The sequence below is a fragment of the Branchiostoma belcheri genome, unplaced genomic scaffold (assembly GCF_001625305.1).
Source record: "Branchiostoma belcheri isolate BF01 breed outbred unplaced genomic scaffold, Haploidv18h27 scaffold1, whole genome shotgun sequence".
Classification (NCBI taxonomy): Eukaryota; Metazoa; Chordata; class Leptocardii; order Amphioxiformes; family Branchiostomatidae; genus Branchiostoma; species Branchiostoma belcheri.
Genome location: NW_017802379.1, coordinates 5,640,260 through 5,668,112, shown reverse-complemented (window position 1 = coordinate 5,668,112; position 27,853 = coordinate 5,640,260). Strand labels below are relative to the sequence as shown.

The following is a 27,853-nucleotide window of genomic DNA, read 5'->3' as shown; positions in this document are numbered from 1 at the left end:
TTATGGAATAGCCTCAATGTCAAAGGTCGTGCACGCCAGGACCAATGTGAAGACCGGCTGAGCACTCCGGAGCGCACAAAAGTCGTCTGAATTTTGGTTTCCACCTCAATTTTATCACGACAAGAGACATTTGTGGACTTTTCCCACCATTTCAGACTCGTAACCTTCTACTCCAGGCCTTGCCAGACCTTTTCTGAGAGGAAATTGGAGAGAAATCGGCTTTTTCTTCAGGGTGTGGCTGAAACTCTTGGGCCGGTACGATATCGAGTACACCAACATTCCAGAGCGGCGGCCGCGACAGACAGGTAACAGTCACTGTTTATTCCCCATGCCTGCACGAATAATTAACATTCCTGTGGAAAAAAGACTTTGGCTAAACAATTAATGAGGAAAGTTCAAGTTTAATGGTGAAAGTGAAGTGTTTTAAACCAGCCGGCGATTTGTTTTTTCTCTCCTTGAGTGATCCGTGACGTCAGAAGATTGTCAAACGTCTTCAACAAATCCTTCCATTCATCAGTCTACGTCATGTCACATCAGTGTCTGCATCAACTCATCCTTTGTTCCAAATCTTCTGCTGGGAAATGAGAAGCAGATTTTTAGTTCTGATGCACATAAAAGTTGTTAAATAGATTATTGAGTCTCTATTTAAATAATTGAATATGACCAAGGAGCTCCAAGCTCCTTGATATGACATTACCTAATAAATCCTTGTCCACCTATTCATTTATCTTTTTTTAGATATTGGGAATTCATTTAGCAGCTCAACTCACACATTTCTAAGCCATATGTGTGACTGTTTAATCGCATTTAGGTCTTGAATTGCATCTAGTTGAGAGTGATAGATACACAACTTTGTTGACACTTTCAACAGGATGTTGGCATGTTAACATGTCAGCGTAAACAACGTGTGCACTGTGCTCTTGTTGGTTCTTGTCGTCTGGTGCGATTGTCCATACGGTACCCATAACTGGTTTTCCCCCCTGACAGGAAGAAAATATCACCTTACCGTTTCAACATTGGATTGTTAACCTGTTAATGATTGAAATGGTTACTTAGTAATGTTAGTGGTGCCAGTTGTAAATGGCAATGTCATTGTTTGCTTGTAGAATTTTCAGGCTGATGACTTGTTTAACTGCCGTCCTCTGTTTGGCAAGGTCTTTCTCAAATATATTTATTTGTGTTACCTTCCGGAAATAGTGGATCAAAATACATTGTTTTTTCATTGCTTTAAAGCTCCTTTGTTATGGCAACATGTCCTAAAATTTTGGATTACAAAGAAAATACAGAGGAGAAAAACATCCTGAATTTACCCACTAACATCAGCCCTTTGATTTCATATGCTTTGATATGATTGAAAATGAAATAAAAATGCATATCTGTAACCACCGCCCCTGGCAGACCCTTATGAATAAATGCAATCTTACATATTGTATATTACATATTCAATGTTTCCTTTTTTACAGTACAAATCATAATGTCATCTATAGCCTTAGCAAGTTGTTTGATTGGGCCTCAGCTACAAACAGGACAACCTGTTGTTCATTTAGATGTCATTATATTTCATAAATTAATGATATATAGCATGTGTTATATTTAGTCTATTGATTATATAGGTGTGGTAAGGTGAGGTCATATTTACTAAGAGTACTTCTGACATCATCTTTTCACATTTTGTCCATTTTAGTCCTAGGTTTTTGCTCATTCTGGCATGAAATGTTAATGTACCAGAGACAAGAAACACATGTTGGATTGATGTTGCCCCAAACCTTTCCTGTCACCTCATCTCCTGTGGAACCCCAACCTACTGAATCGGTGCCCAAATATGGTGCTAGTTTTGAAGGTGGGAGTGCTATGATTAAGTCTAAAGTGTTATGAGTCAGAGGCTCTGGTCATATCATTAGTTTGGGTCACCACAGTTTTGCCTTTGTTATGGTTCCAAATCATGATTGTTTTTGTCATAAATTTGCCTCCAGGTTTACCTATCCCAAGAAAGGCATGCCTTATTTTGATATGCTCAAATATGTTGACAGTTGGTTTCATTAGCCTTTAATGGTGATTACATATTGTTGTTATAACTTACTAGTACCTGCCTATATAATTTTCTAAATTGGATAAAGAAAGCAAAGCATCCTGTACAAAGAAAAAAACATTCTTGCAGCAAAACAGTGAGAAATTTTACAGCTGGCACAGTCCATGATTGGCTGGCTGAGTCAACAGTCACCACTTTGTATTCATAATCTACCTTTGACCTGTATAATTTCAAGGTCATCCCCAATTGTGCATTGCTTTTAAGTCCTTTGAGCTGAAAATCAGATTTCATGGCCAATGGCTTATGAAAAGGTGACAGAAAATTCTCTGATAATTGGCAAGGGCTTCAGATATAGCTGTTTATGTATGAATGAAGAATACCAGTATAAATTTAATGAAAGCTCTTGAGATAAAGGCAAATTGTTCAAAGAGTACTCCTTTCCTTCCTCCTTTCCTTTGTCTGATATACATTAAAGGGTTTTTTTCCTATATTTAGATCTAACCAGTCTTTATAGTTGACGCCAGACAAATTAAAGAACACATGGCATTATTTACCTTACTGGTAAGTACAGTCAGATCAATTCAGTGTTAAATAAAGAAAGGTAACATAAGGTCAAGTACAGGTCACATTCCTTTTTGGTTACGTTAGCACATTGTTAGCCACTACACCTGGCGCAATGTACATACAATGAGGGGCATTAGGGGAGGGGGGTTAAAAGAGCATGTTATTTAGTCAACCATGAAGGTTAAAGTATCATGCAGCATTGCTTATAATAGTAACAATACTATGATGTAAAGTGCTTCACATAATACTAGTAGATAAACTTCCAACATTTTAATCAACCGCACCTTCAATGGACAGTTTCATAATTTATGAGATAATGTCTTAAGAATGTGGCTCAACATTTCTGATATCATTTAACGGTACTGAAATTGATAACATCACACATTATCTGTGACATATAGCTAGATATTAGATGTATGAAATTGGACAGACTTTCTTCCCCAAGTTTGCCAAAGCTCAGACCTTAATTCTACCTGTCAACAATGAGTTTATCTAGGGCGACCCATGGAATCAAATAACTGTGCTTGCTACAAGCCTAACAGAATGGATCCTTGTCTTGTTCTCTCTAACATAGGCTTCTATTTGTAAGGTCCAATGTTGTTTTAGCACACCTGTTAGAGGTAAAACAAGGGATAAAGACTTCATAGTTCTCCCACCGGTGCTTTAGGCAGGTATGTTTTGAGTGTTTTCTGAATTAATGTTTAGACTGAAAAGCACAAAACCCAGAAAAGCTTCTCTTTGATGATCTGGAATGGAATTTGGCATGGAAGTTTGCTTTGTAAAGTAAACCCATTAAGGTTATCAATTTGTTCCACACATGTCCCTCTGTACTACTGAGGTGTCAACAATCTAGGGTCACTGGGTTACTAGTATTACCTACAGCAAAAAGTCTACACTTGGACTTGATTGGAGCAATGAAAATGTATATTTTTGCTGTCTATACATTAGAATTTGATAATTGTGTTTGTGCTAGATATACATGTATTTGCAGATTTAATATCTAAATGTACAATTGTACATGCAACTGACAAGTCAATTCTATACGGGTCAACAGATTGACAGGCATGTACAATGTACTGCATTTCGTGATGATTTAAAATTATACTTTTTCTATTCCTATTCTCTGCTTTCTAAAGTTGTGAATCTGCCAGATTGTGGGAAATGACACCAGTACATGGCTAAGCACTTGACTTGAGTAAAGCTGATGATGTTAGGATGATTGTTTTTTCTATGGTACAGACCGTGTAATCCATGTTAAATCGGTTAGTACCGGTTAACCTGATTAGTGGAGACTGTGGTAACCCTCTGGTGGGAAATACCAGATCATTATCAAATTAAGATGTCTGGGTAAAATATGAGGTGTACTGGTTAACTTTCAGAAGGTCATTTTGTGTTCAACATTTTATTCCCTTGTGAATTTTTGTCCTTTTTTTCATGTCTTGATCAAAAACAACACTGGTCTCCATTTTATGCAAAGTGGTTAACATTTGGTTGTTTTCATTCTGTATCAGATGTCAAAACAATTAAGGACACTGTATGGTTAGGTATAGATAATAACTACAGCCTTATCTATAGCAATGGTGATGATCCAGTCCTTTGGGACTTGTACCAGACCATCTCATGCAAAATTAATAACTGTTTTATCAAGCATTTGTCAGCCCATTGGGTCCCAAACAGCTCAGATATAATGATTTGTATACATTAGCATTAAGGCTATAAGCTACTAATTCTGTAGCATATTTCAAGGCATAAGCTCCCTTTAGTGATATTTCCGAGTCCTATTTCAAAAGATCTATATCGAAAGCAAGCTCTAAAGCTTTTATGCAAGACCTAGACCAGTCCTGTATTTCTTTAGTATGACTAATGTCATGGTAATGACAGCAACAAAATTGTGCAGGTCACTACCCTTAGCTCCATCATGCAACATTAATCATAATGCCTTTAGATTTCAATATCGATCATCAAAAAATGCTGCGACAGTGAGCGAGCTGTTATGCTCATTGCATATTCTATGAGCTTTGTAGTAAACTATTATGCAATGGACCTTAACATCAATTAGAGTGCTCAGTGTAATAAGTTTGGGCATTGTAGAATGTATTTTGTATTTGTGCCACACCCATCAGCTAAGGTCTTTGAACCTTTGTTGTTACCAGTTAGACGAGTGACTCTCTCCCACGTGTTTATATGCAGACCAATCTAATTCAGTACGCAGATAAGTGGAATTCTTCTTGTGCTTTGACTTTTGACACGTGTCGACAAGACCTTTTTATATTGATTTTGTTGGCCTACTTTTAGGAACGCTTTATGATTGTTGTGAGGTAAAATCTGAATGCAAAGGTACCAGCAGTTTGGCCTTGTGTGTTTGTTGTCAAAATGACAGTTGAGCGAGGTCGTGCCATGGGTAACGGTTGGAGGATTTGGTAATTGAAAGCCGTTGCAGAACTGGTTTTTAAGGCTTGATTCATAAAACCGTCTTCGTTTCATGTTTACAATTCTACTTCAGCTATGTTAAGGCTCGTGTAATTGCGGCACACAGGTAAGAAACAACAGTACATTTACCATTAACCAAATTTGTTATGATTTCTATACTAGTACCTGCAGCAAGTTACCAGCATTTCTTCATTGAAAAGTAAAAAAATAACCCACCAGTGAGATATACATTGTATGTACAGTAGTCCTTTCATTGACTGCTATTGCTGTTCATGACTAAATCGCTTTAAAAGGTTTCCGTTTTATTTGTTGTGGTCTTTGACCTGTGTCTACACATGAGAGCCACTGCTAGTAGGTTTTCCAGGGGATTTTAAGAATATCATGCATGTATGTATTATAATGGTCGCCCTGTTTTGCTGTTTTATTTGTCAAGGTGCATACTAAATATCATGGTAATGTGTCAAATCAGATATACCAGTAACTTGAAAAAGGCTTTTGACATGCCATCTGTCACCCTTCTTTGTATTCCACCACTATACCATAGACTAGTATAGCACGACATTATGTCATCAGCCCTGTATCTGTGGCTTTGTGTACCAATTCATTGTAAGCACAATATCTACAGACTGAAACATGGCTTGGAATTTCCTGTATATCTTACAGACTACTGTGGGGGTAGTAGCATTTGAGGCATGATGTCTGATTGAAGCAAGTTCAATAGGACCATGCCACCTTAAGAGAAATACCACAGGCATGAGTATGTTTTAGAAGAGCCTGTCTGCAACGGATGTTTGCAGAAATCTATCAACATCCTTCAGTTTGGTTAACGTCAAGTTTGGTTACTCCAGAGTGCTCCTCCAGTCTGCAAGAAAAATGTCAACAGGTACAGAGTTTGAACCATGTCCAAGTAAAACTTAACAGCAAAAAAAGGTGGAAAGGTAGAAATGGAATGTGTTGTTGCATATAGCAGTAAATTTAATTGACTCCCAGTGTGAAAATCAATCAGGCTTGTAATGACTGAGAAGAGTGTATTGTGATACTGATACTGCCGACACTGGACACCTCATACTAACTAATTAATTATCAAGAACTAACTAATGCATATCCTGTACAAATTAGCTAGGTGATAATTGCATTTTACATCTGTGCAAATTGCCTCACCTTAACACAGTTTTCTGTTAGGTTCTAATGTTACATATGACTTAGGAGACAATAATACAAATAGAATACTAGACCAATATATGTGGAATGAACTCATATACCTAATATCAATTTTTGGTAATGAGAAATCCATGATTCTACATTGTACTGGTATATGATTCCCTGGAAGTGTATATGATAGAAGGCACTATAGAGATTGTTGACTCCCGCAGTAGAAATGATACCTCCTACTTAACCAGGGGACTAGCCTTTTTGCTTGGATTGGCTTACCTACGGCTATAACTGATAGCCTACCCCCAACTTGAGTCCACATTGGGAACATTCCTGGCCATCAGTAGTGCTGCTAGGACAGCTTTTCCCTGTGTTTATTAGCTGGATGTAAGCCAGGCAAAACAGGAAGGCTAACTCCAAGGTGAGTAGCTCTTGTGTAGGTGTAAGTACTGGCCATGGATGAAGGCTTCAGGGCCACACCTGGAATTCTAATCAAAGTATTGAATCAGATTGGCTAAAACAGTCACCAATTTCCATGGTACAGGCACTTACAATAGAAATAACACTGGTAACCACACCTTTATTTATGGCGTGTAGTGTCCCAGTTTAGATATGTACAATCTGTGTGATAGGATGGGCTTGCAATCATAATCGTAGTCCCAGTAACTGTTCAACATTGTCTCAAGGACATAGTAACTGTTAATTATGATTGTTTGTTTTGCGAAGTTGTGCCCAGTATATATGCAGTACACTTCAATCTAGTCAGTTGCCACTCTTCCTGTTTTACGGTAACTGTGTCAACACTTGATCAAATGAGTAATCAATGACTGCCATCATAGCACTGTTTCAGTTAAGTGTTTTTTTCCCAACAGAATTGAAGTGACAACATAGCGCCCGCTGACAGTTGAGGATGGACCACGTGGAAGGGGCCCTGAGTGCTCGTGATCGGGTCGGCGTACTTGACTTCGTGCTGCTGGAGAACTATCGCAGCGAGGACGCCTTCATCGAAAACCTGCGCAAGAGGTTCCAACACAACCTCATATATGTAGGTTTAATACAATGGTTTTGCTTATGTTTATTGATATGATGATATAAATATTTTTGATAAAGACAGTGAATAGTATTAACCTGACCTATCCACTCCACAGTTAATTTTCACTTTTAGATAATCATGGTATCGAACATGGTATTCCAAAATCACATATGGTTGCTTGAATAACTGTTTTTTGGGGGGGCGTATCTTATTACCTGAATGTCTAAACTTGACCAACATATGGTATCAAACAGTTTCATCATAACAGAAACATTCTAGTGCAAACCAGACCCTCATCATTAAATCTGCAGTACTAGTGGTAACAAGAAATGCGCAGTCACTACAGGACTGTTTTCCTGTTTTGTCTCCTTCATGCTCTGAATGTCCTGAATTCCTGCATGTATGTTTGTCTAAGTATCAAAACAAACCCCTGATTCAACTGACAAACCCTCCTTAAGTCTTGTGTATAGACAAGGGCTTCCAAATGTCTACAGTAGCAACTTTTCAAATGTTTGTTTGGATATGGCATATCTTATAATAGCATTTTTACACAGTAATCTACTTTAAGATATATGTACTACACTTAACTGAATATAAACACTTGAGGGAGGGTATGTTTTTCAACTGCATTTTTTATGCACATACATGCACTAATAACTCAGGTTCAGATGTTTGCTATAGTTTATAGGTCTGTGTGTGCCTTATCTCAAGTTGTTTCACTAAGTCAACATGGATGTTTTTATAAGGCAAATAGAATTGATTGTTCAAGACAAGACTGTCAACAGAGCTAACGTTTGTTTACAGTCAGTCCAATGGCCCCAAATAAATTCAGGGATACAAAATGCAGCATTAAAAGTATCATTTTTCTTTAATACAACACTGTTCACTGTTTTTATAAATTTGAAGTAATCATCAGTTTTTGGTCACACTTACAGATCTTCCCTTATTCATTTCATGTAGAATTAATCATCCTTGTTGTGTGAAGTGGTTTAAACATATACTGTTTCATTGTTGCTGCTACTTGCAGACATATATTGGCCCTGTGGTGGTGTCTGTAAACCCCTACAGGGACCTCAAACTGTACACCCCAGAGCAGATGCAGATATACAGGGGAGTCAACTTCTATGAAGCGCCACCTCACATGTGAGTTTGAACTACAGTAAAGAGCCAGTCTAATGATTTGAATTGTTCAAATACATTTATGTGTGTGTATGTGGAGTTGTCTTTAATGACATTAGCTCCTTCAGCACTCTTTATTCTTAGATACTTGTCATTGAAATTAACGTATTGTACAAAAATGTATAAATGTAACAACTTTATTCTTGTTTGTTGCCCAGCTTTGCCACTGCAGATAATGCCTACCGCAGCATGCGAGGAGAGGCTAGAGACCAGTGTGTACTCATCTCAGGTTTGTTATACACTTAGACACTCTTTTGTGTCACCTTTCAACCAGTTAGAAAATCTCCTACAGCTAAAATACAATTAAGAAGCAGACCTCAACTTGTATTTTATCAGCACCAGTGAGCAAAGATGTTAACTTTGTTTTGTTGTTTAGGGGAAAGCGGGGCAGGTAAAACAGAGGCATCCAAGAAAATGTTGCAGTATCTGGCAGTGTGCAGTACCCACAGCCACGATGTGGACAGAATAAAGGACAGACTGATCCTGTCTAACCCTGTACTTGAGGTAGGATTCATGTGTATGAACAACTTGCATCATTGATTTTATCATTCTTTGATGTAATCTCAGTGTCTTATACTTTTACTCATAAAATGTATCTCAAAAACATAATAGGAATAGGTGACAGTTAGTGGTTAAATGGATGATAAAAGGAGATGTATAAATCAAAACAGTATGTTTAGCTCTGTTGGACATTGATGACTCCTCCTGTGCTTTTCAGGCTTTTGGGAATGCCAAGACCATCCGTAATGACAACTCCAGTAGGTTTGGCAAGTACATGGACGTACAATTTGACTACAAGGTAGGTGTGTTAACAACACATCATCAGTATGTCGTGACACTGTCTGTAGTTTCTGCAAGGTGGTTCATCTACATGCATAAGAAACGTTGACTTCATGATATGTTATGTATTTCACAAAAGAAGCATAAGAATTATTTTACAATTGCTGTGCATGTTACACGCTACCAGTATGCACAACTGTAGCATTAGAAGGATATACATGTGTATACTATAAACACAGTTGAATACACATTAAAAGGATGTTGTTGTAATTCCAGGGAGCTCCAGTAGGTGGCCACATCCTGAACTACCTGTTAGAGAAGTCCCGTGTGGTTCAGCAGGCAGAGGGGGAGAGGAGCTTCCACATCTTCTACCAGCTCCTGGCCGGGGCAGACCAGGACTTGTTAGACACCTTCTTCTTAGAGAGAAGACCAGACAGCTATGCTTACCTCAGCAAGGTTAGTCAAGACTCCTTTTTCTTAAGAAATGAATGTGAAATCTTTCAAGAACAATGTGGTCTGGGTGGTCACATTAAATCATATATTTGCCTCTTTGTATTGCAAATTTTTGGGAAGAGTTTGATACTTTAGAAATTCTTCTTTACAATGCCATGCGTTTTGTTTGATACCTTACATGAAAACTTTCTCATATATACTACTGATTCTATTTCCAAAGGGTAACTGCACCAGAGTTTCATCCATAGACGACAAAGCTGACTTCAAAACTGTGTACAATGCACTAAAAGTCATCGACTTCACACAAGAGGAAATAGAGGTATGACCTAAAACCTCATTTATTTCATATTTGTAATTAGACTGTACTCTTATGTATGTTCCGTATTTGTAGCTATATAATCTTTTTAGTTTACATCAATGAAGAGGAAAATCGAATGTGTGATTGTGTTTGAAATTTCCTGTTAGGAGTTGCTGTCTATTGTGGCCAGTATTATACACCTTGGAGACGTGGTCTTCACATCCGATGGAGACAGGGCCGGTATCATAGACGCCATGCCAGTCAACAGAGTGGCCAGGGTAGGTTAGAGTTGACTTTGCTTATTGAATCCTTTCAATCTGATTTGATGACATTGAACATGGCAAAATTGATTAGAACTGATTTCCGGAACAATATTCCCTTATACAATGTAGTTTATATGTTTTGTGGACTAAACAATTGTTCTTTAATTCCCATATCAGCTGCTACAGTGTCCTGAAGAGATCCTGGAAAAGGCACTAACTCACAGGACCATCGTAGCCAAGGGAGAAAAGGTGAATACTTTTACATTGTTTGTTCCAGTACTAACCTTTACAAACTTAAAAGTTACAGAGCTATCTACTTCATTCTATACAATGATATCAAATGCTGACAGTATGAAAAAATGATGCTGTTGAATATAAGAATGGAATGAAATTAAAATAATCTTACATTGAAAGTATGTGTATATACAATGTTCCATATCATATCTTTTTTCTAATTTCTGTAGCTGTTGTCTCCTCTGAATGAAGACCAGGCTGCCTATGCCCGGGATGCCCTCTCCAAGGCTGTGTATGACAGGATGTTCACCTGGCTGGTCCAGAAGATCAACACCTCATTGGCTAACAAGGTCAGCTTTGTCAACCAACCACAGGGTTGGACTTTGTAGGAGACCCTTTTTCTAGCATTGTTATAGAGAAGACAAGGAATCTTTAAGTAAACTTGGGGCATGAGTCATCCTAGCAGATATGTCACATTTATCAGTCAGTTTTTTAAAGACCAACGTTAGAAACAAGGAAAGTGATGACTCTACTGGGGGAAAATTCATGGGAAAATTCATGGGAATCAAAAGCCAGTTATAATCTTTAAGTACATTGTATATTCTGTCTGTCCTTTCTTCAGGAACAATACAGGAAACATGTGATAGGCCTCCTGGACATATATGGGTTTGAGGTTTTCCAGAAAAATAGGTAAGCTCAGTGACTGTCAGTTTTCTGTTCTAAAATGTTTGTGATAAGAATCATGATTTTTGTCAGACCCTCATTATACTTTTGTCAGACTCTGAGGCTTTGTATAGTGTGGACTAAGAAAAATCTGTTGTTGATTTTTTTCTGTAGTTTTGAGCAGTTCTGCATCAACTTCTGCAATGAGAAACTTCAGCAGCTGTTCATCGAGCTGACCCTGAAGTCAGAACAGGAGGAGTACCTGAGTGAGGGGATAGAGGTGCCTATTACGAATTACGTTAAAGTCTCAGAGCTGATTACGACTTTACGATTTGCGGCTAATGTCCAATTACGAATTACGTTGATTTTTGCGGAGGCTGCCTACGAATTACGAAGTCTAAAACGGCCTGATTACGCCTTACAAAAAAGGGCTTGCAGGCCCTCTTAGCACACAGGTTGTATACTGTGGTCAACATAAGGCACCAGCAACAACAATATGGAACTGTTTGTTATTGGAGTACATGTATTTGACACTTGTTTCAATGTCTTTTCCAGTGGGAACCTATAGCCTACTTCAACAATAAGATCATCTGTGACCTGGTGGAGGAGAGGCACAGAGGCATCATTTCTATTCTGGTATGGTATTCTGGGTATACCTAACATATGTACATGTACATGTACCATATATAAAGTCATTATTAAGCCTCTTACAATGTATGTCCATGACATTTTAATGCTTGTCACTTGTGTTAAGTGTCATCAGATTTGTATGATTTTTAAGGAAATATTCAAGTTGTTTTTATATCAAGACATGTCAGAGAGATGGTTGATCATGGTATTTATTACTGAGTGTCCTGGGTTGAAGAGTTTGCTCTTGTTCCCAGGATGAGGAGTGCCTGTTGCCAGGCGACCCCACAGATCTGACGTTCCTGGCCAAGCTGGAGAACGCCGTGGGAGAACATCCACACTTCGTCAGGTATGTCATTATATGATAGTACATGTAGAACCTTTTCTTACTGCAATGGTTGCTAGACTTTTTGTCAGAACTTAGTTCATTTGAAAGGTACATGTACAAAATATACGACTATGTTAACACTGATCTGTATCTATTAAAGCTTTTTTGGGCCCAGGGATTGAATTCTAAGGATATCTTTTATAACCTGACATCTTCGAGATTGAAATACCAGTAGATTCAGGTACATCACCACACTATTAAAATGTCTTTATTTTGTCTTCCAGTCACAGGACTGGAGATGTGCAGACGAGGAAGACATTGGACAGAGATGTAAGAAAAAAAATTCACTACTCTCTTTTTACTATTGATGCCATCTTCTATTGAAGATACAAAAGACACAAAAGGTGACAAATGAATAGATACAGGTATAGAAAATTACCTCTGTTGGAATTTGGTATTTGGTCAGCCTGTGGAGAAGAATAATGTAAACTTTCTGGTTTTTCAGGAGTTCAGATTGAGGCACTACGCAGGAGATGTGACCTACAGTGTCACCGGCTTCCTGGATAAAAACAACGACCTTCTGTACAGGGACCTCAAAGAGGTACATGTAGATACAACCACATATAGTTCGACTTATTGTAGCATCAACTACCGGTAAATATCTTTCAGGCACTGTATACACTGAAGCTTATTTGTATATGCAGCATGATCAATTTGTTCCTGTTGTTTTCAGCAAGAAGTACAATAACCATATACATGTACAAGTCTTTTATGTTTGATAATCACTAATTTGATAATAATAGCATTGAAGTAAAATAAAACGTGTTGCTCTTTTCATCTTAGGCCATGTGTGAGAGTAAGAACCAAGTGACTTCTTCCTGCTTCCCCAAGTCTGAGCTGGATGATAAGAAGAGACCTGTCACTGTGAGTCAATGGTCTAAAAACTCCAGCATCTAGGAATCTTATGAAGCTTTTCAGCATTAGTCATCTGTTATAAGAAAAGAGAGAGGTTTCCTTCTGGGAAACTATTGATTACTGTTTTATAAGTCTCTGTACCTATGATATGTTGGTGGTAGCAATTGTATCATTTATACCTTTTTGCTCTACAACTCTTGCAAATGTCTCTATGCAGTGTCCTTTAATTTCTAGCACCTACTGTAGCTGTTACTTTGCAAATTGTTATGCATAAGATATGTCCTATGAAAATATATTCCTGTGGTGTCTGTATTCATACTCTTACAGCAGATCGTACTTTGCTACTTTCTACCTTGAAAGATAAACTGCATAGCACGAGTCCTTTGTTGGAAGGTGATGTTGCTGATATGTGTTCTCTCGCACATTAAGTTTCCTGTCTTGCCGCCCTGCTCTCCGCCCTTGTTCTCTTTTATTCCTCCTTGCACCTTTCTCTTCATCAGGAAGGCCTTCCTCCATACAGCCTTGTGCTGGTGGACAGGTATGTCTGTAAGGTAGCAAATCATAGGATAGGCTGTGTGGTGTACTCAAAGACTACTAACGTACTATGTTTTATGGCTATTGGATTTTGTACAATATTTGAAGCGTGTCTGGTTGTTGCTTTGTGTTTGACTTGTTATGTGAATGAACCTACATACTAACTTGTAAAAAAAATACACAATATGGAAGTGTAGATTATAGGTTTTAATCCAACCGTTGGTCATCAAAATATGTATGGTTAACATCCTGGATTCCATACGTAATTACTCAAAATTTGCCAGCATCTGTATTTTTGCTTGATGTTTGATTAGTTATGTTGACCTTGTTGACATGTTGTTCTTCTTGACTCTCTGTAGAACCTGCATTTTGTTTTAGAAAATGTAATCTAACTTAATTCCCTGTTTCAAACCTGCTTTAAACCTCCAGACTGCGACCCAGTTCAAAACCAGTCTGAACCAGCTGATGGCCATCTTGATGAAGGAGGAACCGTCCTACGTCCGCTGTATCAAGCCTAATGACAACAAGATGCCAGGTCAGACTCATGGATTCTTAAGTAATCAATATAGAAAACGAATACACAAATTTATCTTTTCAAGAAATCTGAGGTACCTTTGTAAGGATGGGAAAAATCCAATACTTTCTAAACAACAATTGGTCCTGCATATCTACCTTCGTAAGTGGTCACCTCAAAAATTTCCTATATCGAATTAACTGTGGACTAGAAACTGTAACTACCGTTTAAAAACAAGATCCATTTTATGTTATGTCTCCTCCTATGCAGGTGTGTTTGATCCGATCCTGATCCGTCACCAGGTGAAGTACCTGGGTCTGATGGAGAACCTGAGAGTGAGGCGGGCAGGATTCGCCTACAGGAGACCTTATGAGGCTTTCCTCAACAGGTAGGACAGTCAGAACCTAAAACATTTTGTCTTCTTAATAAGATAATATTGCGTGTGGCTGTTCCTACCTATTGTCCTTGTGTTTTATTTTGACACATCAAAATTTGTTGTGTCCTGTATCATTGTAGATTGTTTCAATATTGTTTTCTGAATTCGAACATATTCGAGGCTTTTGATTCTTTGAAAATTGTTTGGACGATTAGGTACAAGTGTTTGTGCAAGGACACGTGGCCCAACTACTACGGAAAACCAAAGGATGGGGTAGAACTGCTGTGCCAGTCCATGGAGTACAGACATGATGAGTACAGGCTGGGAAAGTAAGCTTTCACTCAGTTATCGGCATCATGTATATCTATCAAGAACAGGCTTACCTAGTGTTTGATGATAAGAAGATTACATTTTGTAGAACTACACCATAAAAAGGGAAGACTACATGTACATTCAAAATCTTCATGTCTTTGAGGTTTTCCAATTTCTTTGATAAAGGCTACCTAGTACATGGCCCTCCAATGGTCCAATGTATCATTAAGATTTTTTTTCCATTCAGTACAATAGCTTTGTCTAATAGACTTCTTTGTCTGCATTAGTACCAAGATCTTTATCCGGCTCCCCAAGACTCTGTTTGCCACTGAGGATGCCTTCCAGCTGAAGAAGCATGACCTGGGTATGTCAGCCCCTCATATCTTTAAGTCAAGTTCTCTTATGCTGTCAACACACAACATAGATATTAGATATTTGTGAAGAAAGATTGCCTTAACAGATATTACTTGCATTTCATTCTGTTGACAGCCACTACCATTCAGGCAACATACAAGGGCCATGCACAGTACAAGAAGTACAAGAGGATGCAATGGGCAGGTAACGTTATGAACTGTTTCTTCCTAGTAGGAGATGAATATGACTACAATGTACTACAAATAGTCATCTTCCAAATATTTGGTTAATACTGCCAACTGGGGTATTTGATTGCAACTGTCTTGTAAGCACCAAGCATCAAGCAATGTATTTTTTCCCCAGTGACGATGATTGCTGCTCACTGGAAGAGAGTGGCAGCCAAGAGGCTACTGGAAAGGAGAAGGAATGCTGCACAGGTTCTGCGCAGGTTAGTAGATCACTATTGGAATCAGCTTCAAGTAATTTCCCTGTTGTTAGTGGGCAGCATGTGGAGGAATTCAGGAAGAGGTTGACTGTGTGTGGTACCTGATTAAATTACATCATTTTAGCCCCTCCACAGCACAGTTCCAATACATTCGAAAGCCCAAAACATTTCCTGGAAGCCTGAAATCTCTGATTTCTTGTCTCCAAAGGTTTCTATTTCTCTTTCTTTATTTATTTTTCCAGGTACATCAATGGGTTCATCACAAGAAACCAGCCTCCCAACGGTGATAACGAGATGTTCATCAACCACTGTCGGGTCACCTTCCTGCACAAGCTCAGAGACTCCCTGCCCAAGTCTATCCTGGACAAGTCCTGGCCAACTGCACCACCCAACCTCAGGGAGGTTTGTCAGAATCTTACTCCTTACAAATACATACAGTCTGTCTTCTTCAAGCCCTAGATATGTCAGGTAATCATAGCTGGTATAACTGCCCTCTGGCATAACACACCAGCTTTGCAGGCACCATTAAAGTACATTGTGTGTCAGTCTTAGTCTTACCTGTGTCAGTTTTGGTGGGTTTTTTTTTGGTGGTTATAGCAACTGATAAGACCTTATCACACCATATACACCTCAGGCAGGTCATTAACTCTTAAATATTTTTTATTTGTCCACACAGACATCAGCATTGTTGAAGGACATGTTCCACAATAACCAGGTGAGGCGGTACTGTCTGAACATGTCTCCACAGAAGAAGATGCAGGTAAGAACCAACATATAGCCTTCCCACACAAGTTATGTAAAAATCTAAAAGTGCATGTATAGTGCATAGAATGCATGAAGAACAGTTTCCTCACTAGTATATAGAACGTTTACATAACCCGACATAATGTTGTTGCTTTGATAATGTTTATCAAAACACAAATGTAATACAGGGCAACTTTTCAATGTTTTTTTCTGCAGATGCAAGAGAAGCTCACAGCCAGTGAGATTTTTAAAGGGAAGAAGTCGAGTTACCCAGAGAGTGTGGCACAGCCTTTCAAGAGCAACAGACTAAGTAAGGAAGTCAAGCATTAATTGACATTCAAGTAAATAGCTCTGATTATGTAATTAGATTATTTACTGGTTGCTGTCAGAAAGATGAAACTCTTGCACTGCCATCAGTGTTGACTTCTAGCTTTTCATTTAAATGGATTCTTTACATCTTAAATCTTTAAAGAACAGATTTGAAGATTTTAAGTACAGCACTTTTGCTCTCTATGGGATTCCTCAATCCAGCAGTGCTGAACTGGATGACACTTTCTCTAACTGTTGTACTGTTTCCCATCCTACAGCCCCACAACACGAAGCACTGAAGTCCAAGGTGTTTGACAAGAAGTATCTGAGTCAGGAAGAGAGACCAAAGGTATTATACTGTCACACTGTCAATCAAAAATTCTAATTTGGAACAGAGGTTGTGTAACTGTTCATACACTTTCACCAGTGATTTACTGAACACTTCAATGATTACTTACTGCTCCCTTGTAGTTACAGCTCAAGACATCATTTGTCTGTGGTTTTAGTCCTGTCCCAGAACTCAAGCCTTCTGCTAGAATAAAACCTGTTGTTTTTGTCATCTCTATAACGTTATAAGCCTTGACTCCAGCATATAGTGTTTTGTAGAAGGTTGAAACCCATGCGCATGTGCTAATGGCATATGTGTTTAATGTTATCTGCTTGTACAGTACATGTCTCCAGTCACCAAGTATGATCGCCATGGTTACAAGACCCGCCCCCGTGTGCTGATCGCCACCAACCTGGCCGTGTACATCCTGGATGAGCAGGACTTCAAACTCAAGGACAAGATTCTGTATGAGAACCTCACAGGTCAGACGGCCTCTAGTCGTAGGTCATTGTACGATTTTCATGCCACATAATTTTCAAGCAGGCAGTGACAGAACCAACTGTGGGACAAGGGTCTAAGACAGCCTTTTCCATAAGAAGAATTTTGCAGGATACATGCATGACTATCCTCAGAATGCACTCAATTGTACGGCAATCATGAGTACCATATTCAGTATTTTGCATTTGTATGTCATGAGCATCTTAATACCAGTTTACACCATCCTCTGCTAGGAGGCATCACAGGTATATGCAGTGGTCAAGGTACAACACACATGTATTTGTCAAAAATTAGAAATCAAAACTTTGTGCAGTAGCCAGCAAATGTTTCCTTTCTAATGTGTTATTTACACAATGTAAATATGTCTAAATATTTACACAATGTAAAAAAATATTTGTATAATTCTTTTCTCAGGCATATCTGTGAGTGAGCTGGCAGATGGAATATTTGTGATCCATGCAGAATGCACAGACAAGAAGGAAAAGGTAAAGACTATGATATATCTCTAGGATTTTGATGTTACAAGCATCCCTATTGGACAGAATTAACGTAATTATGTGAGCAGCACCAATAAGCTTCATCTGTGTTATCCATCTGTGTCCCCAGGGTGATGTGATCCTCCTGAGTGATCAGGTGATCGAGGCGACCACCAAGATCGCCCTGGCGGCCGGCAAGATCAACTCCATCCAGGTCGTCAAGCCCGGCGGGTGGGTACCAACTCTCACGTCCACACGTCATGTTTACAGAGCTAGCCACAGAGTCAACATCCTTACCCTCAAGTCAACACCGTGTCATGACTTCTGAAATGACCACACGACTACTGCTGCTTCTTATCGAGTATCTTTCAGCTCAGTAAACAGAGAGAGCCCACATATTTGTCTACAGCCCTAATGTGAGGGTTTGGAGGGTTTGATAGAAGTGAGAAGTCACAGGTTGTGAATGCATTGCTCTGTGTGTGGTGTGTTGTGGAAGGGGGTGTTGAGACAGTCTATAAACAGTGCTGTTGACTGAACGTGGCTGAGCATGAACAGCACTCATTCTAATGTCACTGTGAAATTCTCATGGCGGATGATACAGTGTGATATCTTCTTTAAACTTTCACCATGCTACAGGCAACCCTGCCCCCAAAATATTCATTGTCAATATGTACATGAGTCAGGAAACTCTAGAGCTCTAAAACACTCAAGTTCATTCTCCTTTAGTTCTTGAAGGCAAACATTTGTGTTGTAAGGACAGTATGACAAACATTAGTCAGTAACAAGCAGAGCAAGCTTATCATGGTTTGTACCATAAGTCTTCAAAAGTAGGGAAAGTTGAATTTCAATTCCCTACTTCATGTATACTGCAGTAGAACTGTATTAAAAGGTATGGAAGATTTAATTGTTCACAAATACTTTTCACAAAAGATTGAAAGGTGTTTGCTTCTGACATGATTAAATAGATTGTAGCTGAGTAGGCTGGACCTCTACAGTACTAACAGTCTACAGTGAAATTCTTCAGTCATGTGAGAATCCACTAATAAACAGCGAAAATGTGAACAACCACAAGAAGGAATACATTGAAGGCATCATAAAGTGTAGTCCATCACTTATGCAGGCTCTGTGTTAATACTTCTTTCCACTATGTCATGTTTTGTTTTTGATTGGCTGCTACGGAAGTCAAGCTTTTTTCTCAAATATCCAGGAAATACCTGAAAGGGTAAAGAGCTTACTTAGTGTCATGAACCGAGGATACATCATGAACATAATATCCATGGTTGAAAACTGTTAGAACTCACTAATAGGCAGCTGTGTAGGTTAACAAACTGTGACGTTCTTGTTTGTGCCCTTGATAGGCTGGCCTACACCATGTCTGGAGGAAAGGAGGGTCTGATTGAGTTTTCATTGGGAGCAGAGACTCGAGTGGAGAAGGGGAAGAAAGGACAGCTAGTCGTGGTATGTATTTAGGATTCACGGGCAAACCACCTAAACATGTCAGGCTTGTCTCTCGCGCTTGCCTGGCAGATTGTTTGAAGTAGAGGATGCCTTGCTGTGAATTTGACCCTCACTCAGCACTTAAAGCCAAAAGGCCAGTGTGTTATGATCAAAGACATTAGTACCGACTACACAGATACAGATACAGAAATTAAGATACAGATACAGAAATTAAGAAAACCTACCCAAAAGTAGGAAGACCATAAAGAAATTTTCAATGATGACCATATTTCAATGATTACCATGTATTGTTTTCAATACTGTTTCTTCTATCTGTTTTGCAGCTCAAAATCTCTGCCTTTTAACCATGATAGTTATGAGTCTAACCAAATGACTACCCCCTGCAATGCATGCCTTTGAGTTTCCCTTGATCTTTCCATTGACTGGTGCACCAAACCTAAGACTTTCACTCTCAGCTGCTGCTGTCTCTGCCAAGTGAAAGTTTTCAGCCTAGGTGGCAGGTTAAGTAGGAGTGTGAACCTGTGAGGCTGCCAGTCCTAATTTGGTACCAGGACACCTTCCCACAACATTCTGTACATTCCAGCCTGCTACTCTAATAGTTCCTGTCTCTCACTACCCGAGTTGACAGGTTAGGAACAGTCTACAGCACAGACAGACCTTTTTTTGCTCATTTTTGGCTGGAAAGGATTTAGACCGTGAATTGAAATTGAGAACTGACTTTCTTCCAATTCTTTGGAAGGGAAAAAGGCTTTTGAATGGTGTTCACTGTTGGGCAAGCTTTTCGATGAAAAGTTAAAATATAAACCAACTAGAAAATTATACACAGAGACTTGTGTATAATTTTCACTAAAAACTAACATCAAACTTAATTGTAGACTGTACTTTTTTTATAACTTGGTCTTTACTATCTACATTGCTTCAGTCTGCATGTGATGGAAATTGAGCATGAGAAATATCTCAGGTGAGTTATGCTTTGCATATATGAGAAAGACACAATTTACTTTGCTTCTTGTTCAACATGGCATTTCTGTACTTGCCCTGGAACACATTTCTTCAAGAGTTGGGTTATCTTCCCAGTATTAACATTTCATCACATTTTGTATTGAAAGGTCAAAGGAGACCTGAAATGAATCACAACTATTTCTGGTCTTGTTTATTTTCCCAATGGCCTCCCCTACATGATGTAATGTACTTGTGTTCCCAGTGTTTTGACAGACAGGCCTGGTACAGAAGCCACCTGTAGCTCTAGCACTGTTTCTCAGACTATCCCTGTCAGCTGGTTTCTCCTTTGTTTCTTCAGGTTCATCCTCTCAGGAAATGCCTGCGCTCTTCTGTGATTGGCTGACCTCAAACCAATTAACCCCCTCTAGGGCTGAGCCATTTTCATATGACATTGGGGGTATTGTGTATTGTTTCCCTCTCATTTATGTCATTTTGATACCTCATGATATACTACTTATTTTTCAGGTGGCACCATCTATGAAGGTTGCATAAGGAGGTCGATCATCATGGTAATAGTATGGATTTTGGAGAAAAAAAGAGACATTTTCATCATCAAAACAGAAAAATTAAAAATTACAAAGGATATGAAGCCTGTCAAACACACACCATACTTCCAGTTTTAAACAACTACTGAACACTCCATTTAAAAGGCATAATATCTATTCATATCTATTATGTAATAGTGGTGGTAATAGTGAATTTATGTCTAAGCCTGATATCTGCTGGCAGTATATCTTATTAACCATAGCAATTCATATGAAATATAGCTGGTGCATGGGACATGATAGGAACACTACTGTAAATATATACGTAAATTTGGGAATGGCATTTTTTTTATAACATGACATCTTAAAAAATATTCTGCACAAATTACCTTTCTTTTACAACATGACATCTTGTTTAAATTGTTACACAAATTACCTTTGCTATTGCAAGTAGCAAAATATATCTAATGCTATATAATTGGGACATAACATTTTTCATAGTGTATCATCGACCCTAAGCAAAACATTTTGTATGTCATATTACAATACCCAGAGACATTGGAAAATTACATTACAATTCTATTTATCAGATATTAAGACTAGGTCGGACTCCTTGGTATAACGTAATGCCCTTGCTGCATTGCTCGCATTGGAGACGGCCCAGGTAGGATTACAGGCAGGATAAAAACTTGCAAAAAAAAAAGAGATTTAGGAAACACACAAGCTGTGCATGAATAAAGCTGGCATGAATAACCATCAGACAAGAGGAATAGTTGACCAGAAAAGAATTGAGAAACATTTTCACAAACATACATTAACACATACAGATACTCACAATCCTCCCTGCTTCAGCCCCTATTGTATTACACATGTAAATTTTGTTGCATTAGTAGATATGTTTAAGCTGAGTTATTGTATGCTAGAGTGCAATTATCATAATAAAGAGGAATGCTAGATGCATTTAATCTGCTTTGATTAGTTAGATGTATACAAATTATTTCTAAAAAGCTACATCTGTATTTATTGTAATTATTGTTGTGCTAAAAGAAATGGCCAAAAGCAAAGGCAATAGAAAAACAAGTTCAGCAGATTCATATATTTATCTTTATAATATTGAGCCCCAAATTCCTACGGTGTTAGAACAAATATGAGTGTTTTTATACCAATTGCAGAAGGCATAGCATCCCCGTAAAAGCTAATTATAAACAAATCATGATCATCCAATGAATCTATTATAGCAACTAATAAACAGGCCAATTTATGATATGCATATTCATTACATTGTTTACATAGGTTTTCAAGTTAGGTTATATGAGCAATGTATATTACTGGTGCTTTGAGCTAGACTGTACTTGATGTCATTGTTTCAGTAATAAAAGTTGACTTAAAATATAAGAGGAAAGTAGTCTATGTATTGCAAACTCACATAAGCTCATTTCACAACTTACTACACAAGTAATACACAAAACTTAACTGATACCAATAAAGACATAACCAAGACTAGAAAGGTAACATTTGCAAAGCAAATGCATAATGTTTACCTTCGCATATGGTCTGTTCTAATTCTTACTAGTAAATCCCTACTGCTATAAAATTGCAACATGATACAACCCAACACCAGTTACCATGGTAACAGACAGTCTAGTTCAGTCATTGACCTTTTTGGTTTGGAGGAGAAGAGGAGACGTAGCAAAAACAGTACGTGACTGTATATAAAACCAGAAAACATTTTTGCCGCAAATTTAGATGTTACTGATAACTTTTAAAATGACATTAAGCAAAGAAACGAATTTTGTTTGTTGTTAAATCAATTTATACTTCAAATAGACTGATATTTCATTAGCCTGCGATAAATGAACGTGAAAATGACAATAGAACAATACTGTTAATCGTTATGACGTCAGTTTAAAGGGCACCAATTGTAAGCCGGCTATAATATACGCGTACCGCATAATAGTCGGCGGCTTTTATCCCTCGTATAGTAACGACTTTCAGAAAATGCCAACTTGCAATGTGACGCAAATGGCGGTCATCAAAATGTCATGACTTTCGTAAAAGCTATTATAATTGCTGTTATAATAATAAACATTGCATTTTGTATCGCCCTTCAAAGAAACCGTTTTCAAAGGCCTTTGTGAGGTCATCTAGCTAGCTTTCAGACCTTTCGAACAACTGATACTTTTCAAGGTCTAGCGTCTGTGTGAGATCTGGGCTGTACCAAGGAAGAGGTGACAGCCTGGCATTTCCTGTCGTTGTCTTCCATTCTTTTCACACTTGAAGATTTTGTCTTAAAAGCCGTTTTTTAGGGCTGGAGAACCCGATTTTTCAAAGCCAATAAATATTCTAGACATTTATCTACATTCTGAGTTGAAACAACACTATCGGATAATCCCAATGTATATTGACCCTCATGGAGCAAAAATTACCAAAATTCTGACGGAAAATGGTTACTGGAAGGGCTGTTGGCTGATTTTTAGGGTACCGTCCATTAAATACAGGACTCATCTTGAGGCCTGTTTCTGAAGTTTAAATACCCAAAGTATGAAATACTGATTGAAATGTGCTAATGTGAAGCAGTACTTCTCAATATCATAAAGATCGCCTTGTTCAGAATATTTGCAGTTTTGCTGCTATGAAATCGCATTGGATGCCTTTAAAGCAAGAAGCCGGTGGTACTTTGTTGTAGAAACAGGTTGGAAACATCCGACTGTCGGTCCCAGAAGACTTGGCCTTCAACCAAAGTCTTTATAACTTCCGTGAGTCGATCTAACCCAGACAGATAAGACGCAGGCATGTAGAGTATCTAGAAACGCCTGACCTGGTTTCTCTACTCAATCAACTCAGACTAGTGCAATTCTCTTCATCTAAGCAGCCTCTACCAGGCTTCGGAAGCGGCAAATGTACTCCTTTAGAGGACCAACTCCCCTGGCATATTATCTGTCTATATCAGGCCAATTACTACTGTTTTCACCCGCTTCCGAAGCATTGAAGAGGCTATCAACTAAGAAGTCTTAAAATTTGTGCAAGAACCAATGCAAATTTTTGACGATATGTGCATCAACTTTCCCTTGCATCTCGATATAATTATAAGATATAATTATGCACATAATATAAGATTACAGTACATAATAGAATCTGCTATACGTACTGTATGGTATATCTAGTATGTTTGTCAATGATTGAGAAACGTCCAGACTTATCGTCAGTATATCACATGATGTTACTAGTAAGTCACCGACCACCACCGCTTACCAGACTGTTTTCCGTGGTGTGTCGGTGCCAGACTTGTGGCAAGTTTGAGCAAAGTTCTGCATGACTCACTCAGAGTCAGACAAGGGGCCCTCTGGCCGGTAGCCAGCTGACGTTGTGGGTTTTATATATCTACCAGCTCACCAGTAAACTGCTGATGTGGCAGCCTCACGAGTCTGTGGTTTCGTATTCTGAATACTGGGAACCCTTTGGTGGTTATTTCGGAACGAACTGTAATCTCCAAGCAGATCGTAGGGTGGCAAAAGACAGTACTGTTTCATATTGGCCAGGCTTGGGTGGCGTATTGGACCCTCTCTGGCCAATGGATACTACTACTGCCTGGCCAATTTGTTACTGTCTTTTGCCACCCTAGGATCTGCTTGGAGATTAGACATACTGGGCAAGACTTTCTAGAACAAGTGTTAAAACGCTTTCCTGCAGACTCCTAAGTATACAAGTACAGGAACTTGCGATGTGCAGATATGTACCTGTCAATCTAGCACACAAGTCATTTACTATGGCATTTGCCTGTCTCCATTGGAGCATAATAGGTTGGACTGGCAATACTTCTTTTATTGCGGTAACTGGCAAGATACTTATCGTTTACCCTTTTTTCCGAGAAAGGCAATACATAGTGTACTACAGATGTTCTCATTCAAAAGAACATTATCTTGAAATCATTGGCAGAAATATCACCCCTTCCCTTGAACTTGTATTTTCCCCACCCCCGCCTGTCCGGTGTAATTGTTTCCGATCATGCCCGTGTGTTTGTGTGTGTTTTTCTTGTCCTGTCGTAGGAACCCCAGCAAACACCCCGTCCTAACACAGGACCAGACACATTACACGGCGGAGCTTCAAAGTGCAGACAGAGAAATGGGTTGCAGAAGGTCAAATAGAGGTCGTTCAGTTCGTCCTTGATGGTCTAGTGATCACCTTGAGTACTGATCAGTAATGGCAATCACTATTTAATGGCTGGAAGTTATATGTCTTATTTGTAATTATCTGTTTCTTTTGAAAGATTCAGCCTTCGAAAGGGAAGGAATTTCTATTTATAAAATGACATTGATATTGGCGCTTTCCGGCGTGGTAAGAGTCACAAGTCAGGGAGTGTTTTAAAACACGATATCCTTCCGCTGCCGTGACCATTCCCAGAAGACATTTTACTCCGTCGTTATGATGTTATGACGCCGTGGGCAAATGAAACCACAGTTGTTTTGTGATAAACAAGAAGAACGTGGGCATCTCTTATATTATGAGTAAAAGGAATTCCCGGGGGCGATGGGGCACTGTTCAAAAGGCCAAAGCTCTTTAAAAGATAACGAACACAAACAGACAAACAAACTACTGCTGATGCGATGTTTATGGCACGCTGACACACCCCGCTACCTGTGGTGGTCTGTCAATTCCGGTACATCTTCTCACCTGAGGTAAAACCAAGGTGTGGTCCAAGTATCAATCACGAATTTACAACACACTGCCTTCATGGTACTTAGTATCTTGTCACTTCGTAGGACTCCTCTTAATATTATCTGATTGTGCAAACTGAAATGATGCTTTTATGTTACCTTATTCCAGTAACTTGACAATGGACTAGCCCGTTACGTGATTTGATAAAGCAAAACAGAAGGGGGCATAACAAGAACCATATATGCCAATTTGTTAAAACTATTGCGGAAATAACTAAAGCTTGATCACGCGTTCCATTTTTAGGCGGATGCTAGTGCTTGCTTGGTTTGTGGTCTAGCATTTAGAAGCTTTGTTCTTGCCTTGATTTGTTTGTTTGTCTGCTTGGACCATTCTTTATTCATGAAAGCTCAAATCGGAATCCACAGAAGGTTAGAAATATATCTTCCTCTGGGATACTAGTAGCTTATCCTCATACGAAAACAATAATGAGCTGTAAGAGTAGATCTCATCGCTGGCGGTCTCCACTAACCACCTCATTTCTCCTTATTGTTATTCTTCAACTATTCTCACCCCAATTTACCCATCAATGACATAATCTCCTTTGATGAGGCGATTAATTGAAGTAATTACCGTTCAGATTGGAAAACAGTGGGGAGGCTTTTTGCCAGATGTAAAGAACTCAAGATGGCTCAAGTTTTCTCTCCTCATTTCACGGTAGCCAGCGCCTCAAATCAATTGGGACGCTCGTCTGAAAGTGATTATCGGTGTAGCAATTCACTAACGTTCTATCGTAAACACGTCACTGTTGTGTGATTTGCAATGGAGAGGTAGTACTAGTAATAGCCAACGCATCTTCAAGCAAGAAAAAGAAAATCTTCATAGAAAAGGTACAGGTCTTGCTGTGGGTTGAATGAATCTCCTTGGCTAGATCAAGAAGGTTAAATAAAAGTATTTAACTTCTTGGCTAGATGTAGAGCAGCTATGCAAAGCCGTTTCAAACTGTCACAGACTGTAAAATTAGAATCAGACTTCCTTGTTTCGTGGGAAAATGAGTTTCACGTTCGCCATTTTGTTGGACTCTATCCGATCTATGACTGGACTAAACACACACTATCAATGCTGACGTGCACTTTAAAAATGACTCACTGTAAAACTAGTACTTGACTCCAATCCTACAGCTTCCGAGAACAGGGAGTGAACGTGTAGTATTTGTCATTTGTATACTTAGTATCCTGAACGAATCTGGAACTATCTACTAGTTGCTGGGGAACTCTGGGTGGGGGATCGCCTGACCGGACGCTCATTACAAATATTAGGTTTACATCATCTTTTCAATTTCACAGCGCCCACTGCTACCAAGCCCAATTTCACGTCAATTTTCTATCGCTATGCAGAAATATTCTATGATTCCCATGATTTTCACAGATATGTGTATGGAAGAGATTTCTGCTGCCCACTTCTAGGCCTTGACACATTTACTAGTAAATCAATCATTCTGTAAAGATGTTGGGAAAGTACATGCTGCATTGCATTATATGGGACACTAGGCGGCGCTGTTTTGAGTTGCACGTTAATGACTTGCTGAAGGCCACGCGTTGAAGTAGCGAAGCAAACTGTTATTCTACCGTTGATCCTGCCTTTAAAGTCGCTCATCCGTGCAAAAATCAAGCCCAAGGCGAGGAACGTCCCACCGAGGGCACGTCCTGACGTCACCGCACCACGTGACTCTAAACGTGTCAATTATCGCGTAGGTGACAATGAGAGAAGGGATGAGTAGTTTCTCACTCCTCCCCACACACTAGGCCCCCGCCCCTTCCCTCCCACACGTGTAGGCATTCCGACAGCTTGTGACAACAGACTGCCCCGGTTCGCCACTGGAAGCGGGTCGCGGGTCCTGACGGAATTCTCCCGGCGCGCTGGAAAAGTTTTTCGGGTCAGCTCACCTCGCCGATTCAGGTGATCCGCCTAGTCGTCTTACTTTACTGAGCTGAGTCAGTGGCCGGGCTGTGGTGCCTTCAGGGCTGGTCGGAATCCTTTATTTGAGTGTGAAGGACGACTCACTTCACACTAAATTTGTGGCTGTGGATATATAAAACTCTCCACTGACGTTGCTGCACCAGTACTTCAGCGGTTACCTCGTTACGGTACCTACACAAGTGTCGTCTGCAAAGAATCACAGTGCTGCTGCTTCGTGTATGTAGTTTGGAGGGATATCCGAACACGTAGGCTATTGTGTGGTCTCCGCGCCCTGGCTTGCCGAATTGTGCTGCCCTGACGCAACTGACTCGGCCACAGAGGTCCTCCCTGCTTTGTAGCTAGTTGTGGTCAAAAACACACCGGACTTACGTACGACTGATCGCGATCCGTCGGCGGCCACACGCAGGTGAGACGTACGTCAGAATTTTCACACCTGG

General features: G+C 39.3%; 1 protein-coding gene across 1 annotated transcript; it reads left to right on the top strand.

Annotated features, from left to right (window-relative positions):
• On the top strand, positions 1-20,254 carry LOC109463849 (unconventional myosin-Ic-like). Its single transcript, XM_019760729.1, has 33 exons — positions 1-305; positions 7,048-7,220; positions 8,236-8,351; positions 8,546-8,616; positions 8,764-8,891; positions 9,106-9,186; positions 9,444-9,623; positions 9,841-9,939; positions 10,086-10,196; positions 10,359-10,430; positions 10,646-10,765; positions 11,038-11,105; positions 11,253-11,358; positions 11,634-11,714; positions 11,963-12,054; positions 12,318-12,363; positions 12,539-12,634; positions 12,877-12,957; positions 13,912-14,017; positions 14,267-14,384; positions 14,588-14,701; positions 14,972-15,048; positions 15,174-15,242; positions 15,402-15,486; positions 15,726-15,885; positions 16,160-16,243; positions 16,444-16,537; positions 16,815-16,885; positions 17,205-17,346; positions 17,777-17,847; positions 17,969-18,069; positions 19,197-19,296; positions 20,219-20,254. The coding sequence occupies exons 2-33, from the start codon at positions 7,086-7,088 to the stop codon at positions 20,237-20,239; spliced, it is 3,096 nt and encodes a 1,031-aa protein (XP_019616288.1). The 5' UTR covers positions 1-305; positions 7,048-7,085; the 3' UTR covers positions 20,240-20,254.
• Positions 20,255-27,853: the final 7,599 nt, after the last annotated feature.

Bases quoted from the DNA above. Each gene is read 5' to 3' on its own strand.
- LOC109463849 (XM_019760729.1), top strand. From the start codon at position 7,086: ATGGACCACGTGGAAGGGGCCCTGAGTGCTCGTGATCGGGTCGGCGTA. The intron at 11,715-11,962 runs GTATGGTATTCT...TCTTGTTCCCAG, and splicing joins GAGGCATCATTTCTATTCTG to GATGAGGAGTGCCTGTTGCC. The intron at 17,347-17,776 runs GTCAGACGGCCT...TTCTTTTCTCAG, and splicing joins TCTGTATGAGAACCTCACAG to GCATATCTGTGAGTGAGCTG.